We start from the raw sequence: 16,027 nt of genomic DNA, 5'->3' as shown, positions 1-16,027 counted from the left end.
GTATGTATGTGTATGGCCAGGGCTGTGCGTGTTTCCCCTGTACACCTCGGGGGGGGGGGGGGGGGTGGACTGGGGCTGTCTCTGCTTCCCCCGTGTGTGTATGTGCAAGGCCAGGGCTGTCTCTGACTCCTGTACGTGTCTGTGTGCTGTGTCTAGAGCTGGGGCTCTCCCTGACCTCCCCATGTGCATGTGCCCAGCCTGGCTGTTGCCATTCCCCTGCTGTTACAGCACCCAGCCCTCTCTCTATGCCCACTGTTGGGGTTTTTTTTGACAGGTGTGCAGCAGGGCTGTCCAAGCCATGATCGAGGTATTGGCCAAGCTGGGCCGCGGGCCTGTCTTCCTGGCAGGGGAGGTGCTGGAGTGCGTGATCACTTTTACCAACCCATTATCAGCCTCATCCACTTCCGCCAGCAGGTACAGCAGCCCGCACCAGTGGGCCCCTCTGCACATGAAGCCTTGCAGTGGCAGTGCTGTCTGGTTCCCTCCAGAGGGAACAGCCCTCCCTCTGAGCAGCCAGGTGTAGTCGTGGCTGGGTTGTGGGGCAATAGTGCCAGCTCAGCCACTGGTGACTTCCCTGCCCGAGGTACTCCCTTAAGGGTGCTTTGCGCCATCGCTATTTCAGGGCTGAAACTGAAATAATTATTCTGGTTTTCTGCCCCCAAGAAAGAGATGAGAAAAAAGTCACCAGAGATGCCTCAGAGTGCTGCTCTGCATGTCACTTCTGGCTTGGGATTTAGCTCTTCGTGGCTAAAAGTCCTCTGCCAGGCCTGGCCCATGCACGACAGCTAGAGCTGTCCTCTCAACAGTACAGTCTGTGGCCAGTCCCAAGCTGTGCCCTGCTGGACAGGTGTGATGAGAAAGGTGACCAAGTGAGTAAGGCTTTGGACTGGATCTTGGGACGCTTGACCTCAGTGTGTTGGAGGATCTCTGTGGGGTTCAGCTCTGTCGCTGTGGACGGGGTGGCTGCTGACCTGTGCTGCTTGCTGTCTTCTGCCATGCATGTACAGTGGGCTTCTTGGGGCAGGGGTGTCTCCTCGCTCCGTGTCTGTGCTGTGCCCAAGGTGGTGTGGCTCAGGCTGCAAAAATTGCTGCTAAACAAGAGCCCTCAGGCCACAGAGCCAGGCCTTAGGTGAAACTGCTGTCAGCGGCTGGGGTGGAAGTGGCTTCAGGTCAGCACCCCAGCTTGAGCTTGCCCCGAAGGCTTCTTTGGAGGGGGGCTTTGAGAGTGGCTTCAGTGACAGCAAAGCAAGGCCTTCTTTCCCCAGAAAAATAGTCCTGCATGGAGCTGAGCAGCAAGAGCTGCTCTTCTCCCAATTCATGCTCGCTGTAATCCAGGTTTAAAGCATAGACATGAGTGTTGCTCTTCTTTGCTCTCAGTGAGATGCTGGTGTGGGCCAGCGCCCAGATCCACTGCCAGTTTCACGCCAGCAAGAACTGGATAGCACTCCCTCCCTCTGATGGCAGCAAGCAGGATGTGCAGGCAGAGAACGAGACAGTCTTCATCCCCAACAGAGGTGAGTGCTACTGCTGTTACATCGGGTAGGGACGGTGAGAGCACAGCGAGCAGGAATCAAGCAGACTATAACGTGTGTCTGAGGACAGCACGCATAGAAGCGAGCGGGAAGTCCATGTTGCTTTCCTTGTGTAATTCCCTGGTGATGGCTGCTGCAGGACCTCATTAATACTAAGATCAAAGTGGTGCTAGCTTGGAGTGAAATGTGAGGTTGTCAGTCCAGCTGTTCTGGGAATGTCTCATGATCTGACCGGGGCATGAGATATTTCCTCCTCGGCCCCTTCTCCTCCCCATTCCTCCCTGTGAGGCTAAGGCCTGGCTGGCCTGGGCCCCGAGGCTGGGCAGCATTCACATGGTTTTTCTTCTCTTCCAGGAGAGCAGGGTCAGTGTATCCTGTCCACTCCACCAAAGATTCTCTTCTGTGACTTGCGACTGGATCCTGGGAAATCAAAGTCCTGTGAGTCCTGTCTTCTCTTCCCCTGCTCAGAGAGCTCGCCTCTGGGGAGCCCTGCTCTCAAGCTGGCTTTGCAGACCTGAGTGCTGCAAGTGGGAGACCCTGGCGCTCGTGGAAGGCGAGGTGCCTCGGTGGGAGCGTGAGTGCTAAGGAACTGCTCACCTGCTGCATCGTGCAGAGTCTGTTCTCCACCATATGAGGGCTGCGTACTGCAACGTGCCCCTCAGTCCTGCCCCTGGCCCGCATCCTTTGCCACAGGTCCATTGTGTAGCTGCGAGGCATAAAGCATTTTGAAATACCTGGCTGCAGCTGAAGGAATGGATACACACACCTGCATTTCCCTACCTTTATTTCTTCAGCCACACTGGAGTATTCTTGGGATTTAGGCTGGCGTCCTCCAAAGGTCCATGTTTCCTCTTCAGGTTGTGGCTGTCCTGGAGATCGCAGAGTCTTCTGCCTGTTCTAGTTTTCCTGACCTTTCTGCCGTAAAAGTGAGCACTTCTCATCATCTCTGGCTCAAAGCTCTCCATGTCTCCAAAGCCCTCAAACGGCATCCTTCCAACGGGCCCCCTTTAAGCTCTCCTTCACTACTTTCCCTTTTGCTGTTTAGAGACATTTTCATCCTTTTCACAGGGAATTTGCAGCAAGTCATTTTTCTAGTTCAGGCAGCTGCTTCTATCAGGGACTTCTACCTGAGTAGACAGCTGTGAAAATACAAATATGTGCTGTTGTCTCTTGGTCGGTGGCTGCGTGACCCAGCCTGTCAGTTCGTGTCAGATCTCCTTTGTGTTCCAGCGGCCTGTGGTCCAGTGGCAGCATAACATTAGGCATTGCAGGCTGCGCGTGAACGGCTTCCTCAGATTGTCCTAGGGGTCTGCTGGGAACGGGTGATGGAGACCTCTCAAGTCACAGAGCAAAGGGAGCAGAGGCAGTGCCTGTGGTGGAGGGGGCTCCTCTGGAGCATTGAGCTCTGGGGAGGAGGTGAGAGCAGAGCTGCAAGTGAGACCAAGGAGCCGCGGGCTGTAACATGCTGGTTTTGAAGCAGGGACCTCCTGCCTTTCTAGGTCTGGAGGGACCTGACTGGAGGGAAAGGCGGACAGGATGAAACCAACCTGGCTTGGCTAGGTGGTTAGTGGGGTGGGGCAGTGCTGTCTGGGGCTATGTGTCCTAAACTGCAAAGCCTATCGTCTGAGGACGTTTAGTTATTTACTTACTATTCTATAGCAGCATGCGGGTGAAAGGAGCTGGCCCTGCTGCATCGAAGCCAAGGTCCACTGTGCTTTCTGAAAGTGGCTGTGCCAGGAAGGAGGAGGCAGAAATCTCAGCTGGCCTGAGGCTCACCTGGATTCTCCTGCGCTCCTCGCTGCTGACAGATGTGGGGCTGGAGCATCCATTCCCCAGGAGCAGGGGGAAGCCCCTTATCCTAGAGCATCTCAGGCAGGCTTGGCAGTCTCTGGGAGAGCAGATCAGTGACTACAGTCCAACCTCCAGGTGGTTGGGATGGACTGAGAGGATTTCCTTGTGCTCTGTCTTTGCAGGCAGAAGCTGTTCAGCCCCCAGCTAAACTAGCGATAGTCTGTCCCTCAGAGTGATGTTGTATTGTGTGTGTGTGTTTGCTCTGCCACTGGGTGATACTGAGCCTGTGTCTGCCTTGCGCTTGGATGCAGCTCCATAAGAAGGACACAAATTCTTCTACGCTTTGAGGTTCCTTGGCCATATGTTACAGCCTTTCCCCTTGGTTGTGTGATGCACACATCCCTGGCGTGTCATGCGTGATGCCGCTGTGTGTGGTACTGGGCTTTTTAGCACTGAAACCCCCGTATCACAGCCCTGGCTCTGCCAGGCTGTTCACACCGATCCCATCGGCGTGCAGTGCCGCTCCTCTCACGAGAAACTGTAGCTGGCATGCTTGCAGATCATTCCTGGGGGCTCCTGCCAGCTCCGTGGAGGCAGAGTTGAGGCTGTGTGGGTGTGTATCTTAATTCTTCATTTCCTGTTTTTCAGAAGTTTTGAGTTTGGAAAGGCAAAAAAACCCCAAGAAATCTTAATTCTGCTTCAGCAAAGTATTATGTTATGAAACTGTAGCCAGAGCTAGCATGTATAGCTGAGGTTGTGTGAGTCTGTCTCTTGATAAAAGGCCTTGTTTTCAGTTGCCGACCAGCTTATTCCCCAATATCTTCCCCTTGTTATGGTGCCTATATGTTGAAGTTGACTCACCTCCCGTCCCTTTGACACACTGCCCAGACTGAGCTCTTTAAATTTGTCACCATAAAACATTTTCTCAAGCCCTCAAGTAATTTCTGTGGCTGTTTTTGCCTCCTCTCTGGTTTTGTAATACCTTTAAATATTTGGTAGATCACAGAGAGGGGAGGAAATGGAGGTAGCCTAGACATGGGCCAGGAGCCCAGCCAGAGGGTACAGCGGGTGGGTAGAGGAAGGCATCCATAGTGCCAGGAATGCACTTCCTTCTGGGATCTGCACAGAAGCTGGGACTTCCCAAGTCTCAGCATTCCTGTGCCAGGTAGCAAACCACCCATCCTCCTTGGACAGTGGTGGTCTCTGCTCGGGTTATCCTCACTAGGCACAGAGGCCTTTGTGAGCACTCTTGTTAAGCCTGGTACAGGGGGTTACAGCAGTCTGCTGCAGCGCTCCCGAACCTTCCTTGGAAATATCCGATTTTCCTCCCTGTCAGGACAGTTCTCAGCTTTATCTGCACCCTGGTCCAGCGGGACAGCCTTGTGTTTTAAGGTGTGAGAGCCTGTGGGCACTACGTACTAGCACAGGCTTTTTACTTCCTTCCAGTCCTGTTTTTTAAATCTAGAAGTTATATTTAAAGTGTAACCCTAGCTTTTAATCTAAGCCTCAATGTTTAGGATGTGCCAGACATGGGAAAGGATCTGTGGTTTCACAGCAGGATGCTGCCCTTCCTCTGGGAGGGTGTATCTGTGTCATGGTGGGCAAGCTAGAGAGGTGGAGACTTTCCAGAGTTCACTGTTTGCACCTTTCTTATTATACAGCATGCAGTTTGGAAAAGCTGCAGAAGTGTTCGCACTGCCTCGAAAAGTATTGGGGTTTGTGGTGGCCAAGGGGCTTTGAGAGGGCTCAATGCGGTGTAAAGCCAGGCCCCAGCATCTCAGAGGTCTCGGAGTCAGAGGCTTTGTGATCTAAGTCATCAGTCTGTCAAGGGGGATACGCCACAGGTTGTTGTGAAGGTCTCTTACAATCATAGAATCATTAAGGTTGGAAAAGACCTCTAAGATCATCGAGTCCAACTGTTGACCCAACACCACCATGCCCACTAAACCATGTCCCTAAGCGCCTCATCTACACATCTTTTAAATACGTCCAGGGATGGTGACTCAGCCACTTCCCTGGGCAGCCTGTTCCAATGTTTAACCACTCTTTCAGTAAAGAAATTTTTCCTCACGTCCAATCTAAACCTCCCCTGGCGCAACTTGAGGCCATTTCCTCTCGTCCTATCGCTTGTTACTTGGGAGAAGAGACCAACACCCACCTCGCTACAACCTCCTTTCAGGTAGTTGTAGAGCGCGATAAGGTCTCCCCTGAGCCTCCTTTTCTCCAGGCTAAACAACCCCAGTTCCCTCAGCCTCTCCTCATCAGACTTGTTCTCCAGACCCCTCACCAGCTTCGTTGCCCTTCTCTGGACACGCTCCAGCACCTCAACGTCCTTCTTGTAGTGAGGGGCCCAAAACTGAACACAGTATTCGAGGTGTGGCCTCACCAGTGCCGAGTACAGGGGCACGATCACTTCCCTACTCCTGCTGGCCACACTATTTCTGATACAGGCCAGGATGCCATTGGCCTTCTTGGCCGCCTGGGCACACTGCCGGCTCACATTCAGCCGGCTGTCGACCAGCACCCCCAGGTCCTTTTCCGACAGGCAGCTTTCCAGCCACTCTTCCCCAAGCCTGTAGCGCTGCATGGGGTTGTTGTGGCCGAAGTGCAGGACCCGGCACTTGGCCTTGTTGAACCTCATACAGTTGACCTCGGCCCATCGATCCAGCCTGTCCAGGTCCCTCTGCAGAGCCTTCCTACCCTCGAGCAGATCAACACTCCCGCCCAACTTGGTGTCGTCTGCAAACTTACTGAGGGTGCACTCGATCCCCTCATCCAGAGCATTGATAAAGATATTGAACAAGACCGGCCCCAGTACTGAGCCCTGGGGAACGCCGCTCGTGACCAGCCGCCAACTGGATTTAACTCCATTCACCACAACTCTCTGGGCCCGGCCGTCCAGCCAGTTTTTGACCCAGCGCAGAGTACACCTGTCTAAGCCGTGAGCCACCAGCTTCTCGAGGAGAATGCTGTGGGAGACGGTGTCAAAGGCCTTGCTGAAGTCCAGGTAGACCACATCCACAGCCTTTCCCTCATCCACTAGGCGGGTCACCTGGTCATAGAAGGAGATCAGGTTGGTCAAGCAGGACCTGCCTTTCATGAACCCATGCTGGCTGGGCCTGATCCCCTGGTTGTCCCACTCATGCCTTGTGAGTGCCCTCAAGATGAACCGCTCCATAATCTTCCCCAGCACCGAGGTCAGGCTGACAGGCCTGTAGTTCCCCGGATTCTTCTTCCGGCCCTTCTTGTAGATGGGCGTCTTAATTATTTCTTGGCCATTTAGACCCGGTGCTTCAGAGAAAAACACGGGAAGAAACTAATTTTTGTTGCTGAGTTTGGGGTTTGTGTAAAGCGAATATCAAAAGAGGCATGAGGTATTGATCGGTACCTCTGCCTTCAGTATTGTTTGTGCGTGAACGGGGCAGAGCTCTGAGGAAACCGCAGCGCGTGACTGCATCTTTAAAGCGGTGTGTGAAGGAAGTGTGCAGAGGCAAATTCAGGTTGAACTCGTGATGAGTAAGTTTAGCTCTCGTGTTTGTGTTCCTGGATTTTACATCTTTCACATTCTTTTGAGGCAGAGTTTGTATGTGTGTGGTTGTATGTGCTGGAAGCAATGTCTGGATGACAGTGCATGTGATGCGAGGTGAGGAGCAGTGCACTGGTGCAGGGAAGCCAGGGATGTGCTTGGCCTGCTGTGGGAAAGAGGAGATGGCAGAAAGCACCATGCAGTGTCCCTAGCTCAGCCCCACTGCTGTTCTTAACCATCTGCGCAGGGAGCCTGCGAGCAACAGCTCCAGGAACTTCCTTTTGGCCTTGGAAAGCAAACCTTTCTGCACTTGTTGCAGATTCGTATTGTGAGACGCTGCCCATAGACGGCCCTCCCTCTTTCCGGGGACAGTCAGTGAAGTACGTGTACAAGTTGACCATCGGCTGCCAGCGTGTCAACTCCCCCATCAAGTTTCTGCGTGTACCCTTCCATGTCCTTGTGCTGCACGGTAAGGCCACGCGTTGCCCTCCCTGCAGACACAGGCCTGGCTGCACCCTGCCCCAATGATGCTCTCGCCTTCTCCCCAGGGCTCAAGGATTACCAGTTCCCACAGGATGAGGCTGTGGCGCCCTCAAACCCCTTCCTGGAGGAAGAGGAGGAGGGCTTGAAGAAAGACTCTCACCTGGCGGACCTGGTGACAGAACTGCTCATGGTGGCCACCTCCCAATGCAGCCTGCGTAGGTCATTTCCCCTGCTTGAACCTGCTGTCTTAACCTGGGCGTGAAACACAGCTCAGTGCTCGCTGCAAAAATCTCTTGCTGGCAAAGCAAAGCTCTGACTGGGGCTGTGGAGCAGCTCCATCAGGGCCTGCTCGGATCAGAGTTTCCCATAGGCTCTCCCTGCCAGTCTCAGGCTCTCCCTGCCAGTCTCAGGCTCTTCCTAATTCAACCAGAGACACCTTCTCCCCAGTGTATCCAGCGTGTGGTTTGCTCTTGCTCATTGCAGGTGTTTCCCAAAGGGAATGCCGCCTCCAGGGCCTGTCCTTCACACCCAAGCAGCAGGCATGGGGTCATTTCTGCTGGGATCTTTGATTAACCCAGAGTGCTGTATGGAGCAGAGCCTCATTCTGCTGCAACCCTGTCCCCACCTCTTCTTGCTCCACAGACCTGTATAACATCAGCAACACTCGTGGGAAGGTGGGGACTTTCTGCATCTTTAAGACCATGTATAAGATCGGAGAGGATGTCATTGGGACCTTTAACTTCTCAGAAGGAGACATCCCGTGTCTGCAGGTCAGTGCTGGCTTTGGGGTCACTGGGGAGAGGCAGGGGGTTTGGGTGGGGGAGTGGGAGAAGGGATTGGGGTGGCACTGGGCTGGGTTTCTAGTGAGGGTTTCTAGCGGGACCCAGCTGAGGTCCCCTTGGGGTATGAGGTGGGGAAGGGCTCCAGTTCTGAGCTTGTTTGGGAAACGGAGGCCCCAGGGCTTTGGGACAGGGCTGTGTGTGTGAGAGTGAGCACCCTGCCGATTGCCCTGCAGTTCTCCGTGAGCCTGCAGACAGAGGAGAGCATCCAGGAGGAGTTCCAGCACCGGCAGGGTCAGCCCATCTCCTTCAGCACACACGCCTGCCATCAGGAGGCCTGCCTGCACACGGCCCAGAGCAGCTTCAGCCTGCCCATCCCGCTCAGCTCTACCCCAGGATTCACCACCAACATTGGTTAGTGGCCACCAGGGAAGGGACCTGCCCCTGCTGGTCTCTGCAGGAGGACTGCAATGTCCCCAGTCCTGCCTTTACTACCCCGCAGGGCTGTGTTGTGTGGGAGGGAGCTGGCCTGTGTGAGTGAGTGGGCTTATTTGCTTGTCCCCTTGCCAGGACAGCCAGCACTGAGACAGCTGCTGTCCCTGTCCCTTGTGGTGTTGGCTGCTGACCCTCCTCTTGCCCACAGTGTCCCTGAAGTGGAGGCTGCACTTCGAGTTTGTGACCTCTGGGGAGTCGGCAGGGACTTGCCTGGTTCGTGGGAGCCAGTCAGAGGCTGTCACCTGGACTGGGGTGGAGCAGATCGAAGTGGACACTTTCAGCTGGAACTTGCCCATCAAAGTCCTTCCCACCAACCCCATCCTGGCTTCCTACGTATCTCAGTTCTCCAGCACCAACTCCATCACCATCTGAAGTGGAGAGAGCTGGTAGGGGCCTGCAGTGCTGCAGGCGTGTGCCGCCAGTGGGAATGGCAGGCAGGACTGTCACCGGCGTGCTGCGGGGTGTGCACCCCAACGTCCCCCTGGGTTCGTCTGCGATGCCCAGGTGGGCACCAGGTGAGTCTGTCCTGCCTGTGGGTGGAGGAGCGCTGCGCTTGCTGTGACGTCTTGTGCTGCAGCCTTTGGCTGGGAGCCGGACCCTTCCTGCCTGGGTGAAGGTGCAAGTCCCAGCACTCGCCGAAAGGAAATCTGCCTTCCAGGGAACAGCCCGATGTGCCTTTACCCCATGAGGGGCTTCCAAGAGGGAAGAGCCCAGCCCAGGGAAAGGAGAGTGGAGCTCTTCTGCTGAAGCCCCATACCAGCCTTGGGTGAAGGCCGTGCCCCTACAGCAGAGGCCCCTCAAGCAGAGGTCTGGCATCCAGGTGAGGCATGCTGGCCACCTGGGCTGGGTGGGAGCCTGCTCTCCTGCCCTGGCACATGTCCTGCCTCTTGGGAAGGATGTCTCATGCGCACAGCCTAGTGCCCCCGTTACCCTCGCCCAGAGGAGGCAGGTCCTGGCAGGCCAGCCCTGCGCTGCTGGCACGTGCTGGTGTCCTGGATGTGGCTGTGTGCTGTGACAGCACGATAGTGATGATCCAAAACTGAGAAGCACTGAGCGCCTGGGCTGTTCTCTGCCTGTGCTCCTGGGCGCGAAGGCATCCTGCTGGTCTTGGGATCCTTGGAGAGCTGGAGTGAATGCATGCTGTGCATTCAGGAGCTGGGATGGAGATCCCCCTGCTCAACAGCCAGCTCCCCATTTCTACCAAACCTTTCAAAGAGTTTTCCTCTTTGCATGGAAATCTAATAAACATCTGAATGTGCAAAACAGCCTTCCAAAGAGCCTTATTCCTACACCATTCCTGGTGCTGGATGCAGCCTGCCCTGCACAACAGTCACAGGCTGGAGACCTCCTATTTGTTTAATAACTTTACTGCAAGAACAGAAACATCTACACAAGGCTCTGCACAACACAGGCATGGCACCAGCTGGGGCAGGCTGCCAGGGCGGCTGGCTCTACCCTGGCGCATGCGGATTGCTTCAGCTCCCTGAACCCTAGCAGGGCACCTGGCTCCCCCCCCGCTCCCCTGCAGCTGGAATGGGGCAGCCAGCATGGGAGAGGCTGAGCTCCTCCTGGGGACTCCTAGTGATTCCCCCTGCTCACCTAGCCCTCTGCTGCCTGCCCCTGGCTGGCCTGCAGTGCCAGGGACCCCCTTCGGCCCCAGGAGCTGTGGAAGCAGGGGCATTAGTGGTTCCAGAGGTAGGTTGTGCCCCTCGTGCTCTGGGGCAGAGAAGGGGCTGGCCGGGGTGCGCGGGTCCTGCACGAAGGGCCGCGGTGCTCCCCAGCGAGCTCCCAGCGGTTGCTGTGCAGGGGGATGGCGATCTCGGAGGGAGGAGGGAACTGTTTAGCTTGCGTCAGGATGTGGGAATACAAGACTGCCGCGATGCAGGCTAATTTGCTCCTGTAGCCCTTTCTTTAGTAGCTGGAGCTTTCCTGCCCACCTGGGAGGAGATCCCATAGGATCTGCGTTCCCACGGTGCACAGGGAGTTTCGCAGGGAGGGGGCCCTGGTTCGGTTCAGGAAGCTGAAGGTGGAAGCAAAGCCATACCGTGGCAGAGCTAGGGTGTAAATGTTAACTCAGTACCATAGTGTGTGGATAGTGGTTTCCCTCGAAGGTGGCTGCAGTGATGTCTCTATGGGATGGGGCAGGTCTGGAGCATGCGAGAGGTGTGCTCTGGAGGAGGGAGGCTGATGCCGGTGGGCATGGGGTGCCGACGAGCCTCTATCTGCTCAGCCCCACGCCCAGCACCTTGTTGCTCAGCGGCTCGGGGGTGCCAGCTGAGCCCCACTTGTGCTCCATGCTCTTCACACAGGGCAGGCTGGGGTTGGTCTTCTGCACCACTGAGATCTGGCAGGTCTGTGAGTCATAGTGGGCCTCGCACCAGTCGGGGAAGTCGATGGGGTGCTGGGTGCTGTGGGAGAAGGCACGGTGCCATCAGCTCCCCCTGGTTTGTGCCAGGGGGCTGCTGGCAGGGTCAGGTGGCTTCCTCCGCTGTCAGTCCAGCTGGCTGGGGTGTCTCCCAGGCCAGCTTGGGCAGGCTGGGCCACAGCTCCTGGCACGTCTGGGCATCTCGCTGTGCTGAGATGCCCCTGCTGTCCCTGGCTCCCCAACTCACCCTGCCACCCTCAGCACCCCAGTGGGCTCTTGCCCACCTCTGCCCCTTGTCCCCCAGGGTCTGGCACCCCACAGCCCCTCAGGGTTCTGACATTTGCTCCGCTGTGTGTGTGGCTGCCAGACCCGTGTGACCTCCTCCCCGTTGCGGGCACAGAGGTGCCATGGCAGGGCAGCATTGCCGGCAGTAGCCCACCCCCAGCGCCCCTCGGCCCCTCACTCACGTCTCGCAGCAGCCCACGCCGATGGGATGCAGGCAGGTGCAGAGCAGGCAGTTGGTGCTCAGCCATGACTCCCCAAGGGAGAACTGCTTCCCCTCATACTTGCAGGGAGCTGCAAAGGAAATGGCGGTGATGAGCACCTGCGGGCCTGCATCTCTGCAGCCCTGGAAGGAGGCAGCAGAGGAAAGATGGGCAGCCCTCCTCCCTTTGCTGCTGGTCCTGTGCACTCAGCCCCAGCCAGGCTCCTGCCAGGAGCTCTTCATGGCCCAGCGAGCTGTTTCTCAGCCAGAGCCCTGGGGAGCTGTTCTGTGATTTATAGACTGCTCCTTCCACTCATCACTGGCCCACGATCGTGCTCCCAAGCTCAGCGCAGTCCCTTCCGTGCTTCGCAGGCACGCAGCCCAGGGAAAGCTGAGGCCTCCTCTTCCCATCGGTGTCTTCCCGGCTCACCTCCCTGCTTACCTTTAGCCTGGAAGTAGCATTTGGCCTGGGAGCCTGGCAGCCGGAGGAGGAGGGAGAGCAGCAGGCAAAGCCTGCCCCAAGCACACCCCGTCTTCTGCGCTTGCATGGCCATGGCCGGCATTGAGCTGGGCTGCTTTGCCGTCCTGCCGAGGTTGCCTTGCTTCTCTATTGCCTTTGCTCCCTCTCTCTCTCTCCCCCTCTCTCTCCCTCTCTCTCCCCCCCTCCCCCCCTCCCCCCTCTCTCCCCCCCTCCCCCCCTCCCCCCTCTCTCCCCCCTCTCTCCCCCCCTCCCCCCGCCCCCTCTCTCTCCCCCCTCTCTCTCCCCCTCCCTCCCCTCTCTCCCCCCCTCCCCCCCCCCTCCCCTCTCTCCCCCTCCTCTCTCTCCCCCCCTCTCTCTCTCCCCCCCCCCAATCCCAACAAGAGATATTTATAAAGTTCAACTTTACAACCCTGGCCACCAGATGTGCCCCACTGAAAAAGTTGTAAAACTCATTTCCTGATTTGAAAGGCATGAAAACAAGAGGTAGGATCAAGATTTTTAACAAAATGTGAAAACATGATTCATGCTCTCCAGAAATGTCTCCAGTTGGAAGCCCCTGTGGGTGCAAGGTGCCACAGCGAGGGGAGATCCAAGGAACCCCGGCAGGGTTGCCCTCAGCAGGGTGGCAGGCGTGCAAGCGACAAGCACGGGAGCCCCTGGCCCCCAACCAGGAGGAGAGCTCTGGGCTCCCCTCTGGTTGCGCTGAGCCATCTCTGATCCCTCACAGCGACCAAGGTCTTGGGAGCATCCTATCTCGCGGGGACCAGAGCGGCACGGGCATCCCATTAACAACCAGTGTGGGACACAAGGGCACCATCCTCAGCAGGTGCAGAGATGCCCGCACCCAGCTCCTGGGTACCATGGCGGGGCAGTTTCACCCCAGCCTGGGCTGCAGCAGTGCCAGGCTTGTGGCCATGCACGGGCTGGAGGTGATAGTGTTTTTTTTCAGCCAAGAGCAGGCAGTACGGCGATTGCCGCTGATGCAGAGCAGGTGAGGAAGGCTCTGCGTGAGGCACCCATGTCCCCAGGGCTCAGCTCAGTGGTGCCCATGTGAGTGTGAGAGCGGGGCCATGCCTGCGTACGTGCAGCACCCGCGAGACGCCAGAGCTGAGCAGCCCCTTTCAGAGGCTGGAGACCGGCCCCAGCAGAAACAGGGAACAGAAGGGATGAAATACAGGAGGCAAAGGTAGATTTGGGCAACAAGTGACCTGAGAGGGAAATGAGGGGCTTGGCTGGAAGCAAGAAGCTGTGGGAAGATGCCATACCACCCGGGGATGTGCCCGTGATCCGCACAGATCCTTGCCCAGAGTGGCTGCCTCCAGGTTGAAGTGATAAGTCTGTTATCAGCAGGCAAAGCGAGGGGATGGGTGAGGTGGAGGAGATCAGGGAGCTACAAGTGAAGGACTGAATTGCCAGAAGAAATTCACAGCCCTCTTCAGAGGCGCTGCCAGCAGCAGGAAACAGCAGGGCTCCTGGGACGGTCCAGCCGGCAGCTCAGCCAGCGCAGGGCTGTGCCGGCAGCAAGGTGGTAGCGGTAGCATATGTGGGTCATCTGCCCCTGCATTAAGCTCCCTACTTTCTGAGAGTTTGGGATAGATTTACACCCTGACGTGTGAGGCTTAATATTCCTTCCAGAATTTGTGTTGGCATCTGCTATTATAGCTGGATATTTTTGTTATCCCCATAAATGCCCAATCCCTCCTTGAATCCCGCTAAATTTTGGCTTGAGCATTTTCCTGTGGCAGCCTAATTAAGCATGGAGTGGAAAAAAACCAAAACGCTTCCTTTTATCTGCTTTGGATTTGCCACCTTCGGATTTGAAGGCATAGGCCCTTCGTACTGGTGCTCCAGGCCTCCTCGCTGTCCCATTGCATCCCCATCCTGCATCTCGTAGTCTCGCCTCTGAAGGAGCAGCCCTGGCTTTGTACCCTCTCTCCCCCTCGGAGAGTTACCCCAGCCCTCTTGTAGTGCCCTGGATGCTGCTGTGCCCTCTGAGCGGGGTGGCCGGATGGCAGTGAGGGTGAGATCAATTGGAAAAGGCTGATAAAATCAGAGAAGCTCGGGGCACTCATGAATAACCTGCTGACCATGGGGCCGTGAGCCGGGATGGTGAAGTGTATCAGTGACAAATGAAACTCACTCTTTGGTGCAGAGTTGTTACTATATAAGGAGGATAAAAGCTTTTGTCATCGGAGCAATAAATTAATATTCCTATTGTGTGTTTGGAAGAAGAAGTCTGGCACACTAGCAACCGCAATGAAATAATCCATCATCGTTTCATCACTGAGTAGAGCAAACGTTAAACAAAAGCGGTGGGTTTCATTTGGAGGCCTGCATAATTTGGCCAGGCTTCCAGAAGGGTGCCGAAAATCTGGGGTGAGAGCATCTCTCAGCCACACGGAGGGACACTGGCCCTGCTCTGCTGGGGATGTGGGGAGGCATTCCTGGGATTTCTGTAGCTCGGCCATTCTGGTTTCCCAAAGAAAGGGTTAAGGTTACCAGCCTGCTCGCGGCCTTTGGGTATTTCATCAAAGCGGTCCGCTGGGTAAATGCAGAGGAGGAGGAAAGGGGGTCAGGACACCCCTCAACGCGTTGCAGAGGGACCCAGGCGGCAAAGCACCCTCCATGTCATGGCTGTGCATTGGGGGATGGGGCTGGTGGTCCCCTGCAGTCTGTCAGTCCCACTCTTCCCCCTCCCGGCCACCCTCCTTCCCTGCCTTTTGCTTCCCTGGGTGCCCACCTGGCCCCAGCACACACCCCCATCGGGGGTCCAAAGCATTTCGGCAGGGGCTTGTAGCTTGGAAAGCAGCAGCTGGAGATGGACTCAATGCTCAAGAGCTTCAGCTCAGGTACCCAAGGGATGCCGTGGCTGGAGGAGCTGACACCCTCTCCGGCTGCGCTAGCCAGTGCATCCCGAAGGAGGTTTTGCCCCAGGAGGTGAAAGGGGGCAGCCAGTTTCGGTGCTCACATCTCAGGGGGACAACTGAGACTTGGGGAAGAGCCACAGAAGGGATGTAGGGGCTGGAAGAAGTGCCTCACTGTAAGTTCAGTCACTTTGATTTATCAGGTGGAGGCCAACAGCAAGGGGTGACTGCATGTCCAGGCATGCCAGTGAGGAGCAGTCACCAGCCGTGAGCATCCCAGGACCCCGCAGAAGGTCACATCTGAGTCTCAGCATCCTCCTGGCAAGAGCTGGCTGCTCCTGCCTGGCCTGGCCCTGGGAAGGTAGCTGTGCCTGGGAAGAGCTGGGTGCCACATCCCACTGAGGGCACAGTGTCACTGGGCTCCTCTCCCAGCGAAGCTTGGGCGCTCCCTCTGCAGAGCTGCTGTTCAAGCCCCTGGTGCCAGAGGATGGGACCCTGCGGACCAACAGGGGCAAGCGGAGGGATGGGAGAATGAAGCCTGAGCACCCAAGCTGGTGGGTGCTGGGATGGGGTGACAATGGCCCACCCCAGCCCCGCAGGAGGTGTGGGGGTAATAAACGATGCTGGACAAGTTGCCATCGGCAGGATCCAGGAGTGTTATAAAACCTGAACCTCCTGAGCCTTCATCTGGGACTGCAGCTGCAGAGCAGGAAGCAAACAGGATCCCGGCTGGCATTGTGAAAGCAAACACCATAAATCTGAGGAAGTGCTGTGATTGCTGTTTTAGGCACTGGGGAGCTTAGCTCCTGCTCCCCACAAGCACTTTATTTTCTCTCTAAACAGCAAAAAAAACCCCAACCCCAATGTATCGCTGGGCCGACTGCTCCGGTGCTGCCTCAGGCCCCAGGGAGGCTGCGGCATGTGGGCACATCTCCTTGCCCAGCACCTTGAAGATGCTTCAGCCCCAGAGCCCCCAGGGCACTGGGACAGGGTGCAGGCAGGGTGCAGGCAACATGCAGGCAGATGCCAGCTCTGAGCCATGTCCACTCACCTGAATGCTCACCGCTCACCAGAACGACTGGACCCTGGGGAGAGCTGAGCAGGGGGGTCAGAGTGAGCTGGGCAACCAGGAGCCGGGAAGGGGGACAGGATGGGACAAAGTGCTACCTGGGGAGTGACAGCCGGCTCACACCATCCTGTCTCCCGCAGCTGGTAAGCCAGATGGGA

The 16,027-nt window shown here is 56.7% G+C and overlaps 2 protein-coding genes across 2 annotated transcripts; one reads left to right on the top strand and one right to left on the bottom strand.

Annotated features, from left to right (window-relative positions):
* The first annotated feature begins 298 nt into the window (after positions 1-298).
* LOC143171997 (RAB6A-GEF complex partner protein 2-like) lies at positions 299-8,978 on the top strand. Its single transcript, XM_076361205.1, has 8 exons — positions 299-414; positions 1,378-1,514; positions 1,887-1,970; positions 7,169-7,318; positions 7,398-7,547; positions 7,975-8,102; positions 8,348-8,525; positions 8,755-8,978. The coding sequence occupies exons 1-8, from the start codon at positions 299-301 to the stop codon at positions 8,976-8,978; spliced, it is 1,167 nt and encodes a 388-aa protein (XP_076217320.1).
* Positions 8,979-10,824: 1,846 nt separating this feature from the next.
* LOC143172141 (prostate-associated microseminoprotein-like) lies at positions 10,825-12,009 on the bottom strand. The gene is made up of 3 exons (XM_076361395.1): positions 11,898-12,009; positions 11,439-11,547; positions 10,825-11,014 (listed from the first exon to the last, which is right to left on the bottom strand). The coding sequence occupies exons 1-3, from the start codon at positions 12,007-12,009 to the stop codon at positions 10,825-10,827; spliced, it is 411 nt and encodes a 136-aa protein (XP_076217510.1).
* Positions 12,010-16,027: the final 4,018 nt, after the last annotated feature.

The sequence above is a fragment of the Aptenodytes patagonicus genome, chromosome W, assembly GCF_965638725.1.
Source record: "Aptenodytes patagonicus chromosome W, bAptPat1.pri.cur, whole genome shotgun sequence".
Taxonomy (NCBI): Eukaryota; Metazoa; Chordata; class Aves; order Sphenisciformes; family Spheniscidae; genus Aptenodytes; species Aptenodytes patagonicus.
Note: the sequence above shows the minus strand (reverse complement) of the source record. Positions and strands in the feature narration are given on the sequence as shown.

Bases quoted from the DNA above. Each gene is read 5' to 3' on its own strand.
- LOC143171997 (XM_076361205.1), top strand. From the start codon at position 299: ATGATCGAGGTATTGGCCAAGCTGGGCCGCGGGCCTGTCTTCCTGGCA. The intron at 7,319-7,397 runs GTAAGGCCACGC...CCTTCTCCCCAG, and splicing joins CCATGTCCTTGTGCTGCACG to GGCTCAAGGATTACCAGTTC. The intron at 8,103-8,347 runs GTCAGTGCTGGC...ATTGCCCTGCAG, and splicing joins GAGACATCCCGTGTCTGCAG to TTCTCCGTGAGCCTGCAGAC.
- LOC143172141 (XM_076361395.1), bottom strand. From the start codon at position 12,009: ATGGCCATGCAAGCGCAGAAGACGGGGTGTGCTTGGGGCAGGCTTTGC. The intron at 11,548-11,897 runs GTAAGCAGGGAG...TTTCCTTTGCAG, and splicing joins ATGCTACTTCCAGGCTAAAG to CTCCCTGCAAGTATGAGGGG. The intron at 11,015-11,438 runs GTGAGTGAGGGG...CTTCTCCCACAG, and splicing joins GGCGTGGGCTGCTGCGAGAC to CACCCAGCACCCCATCGACT.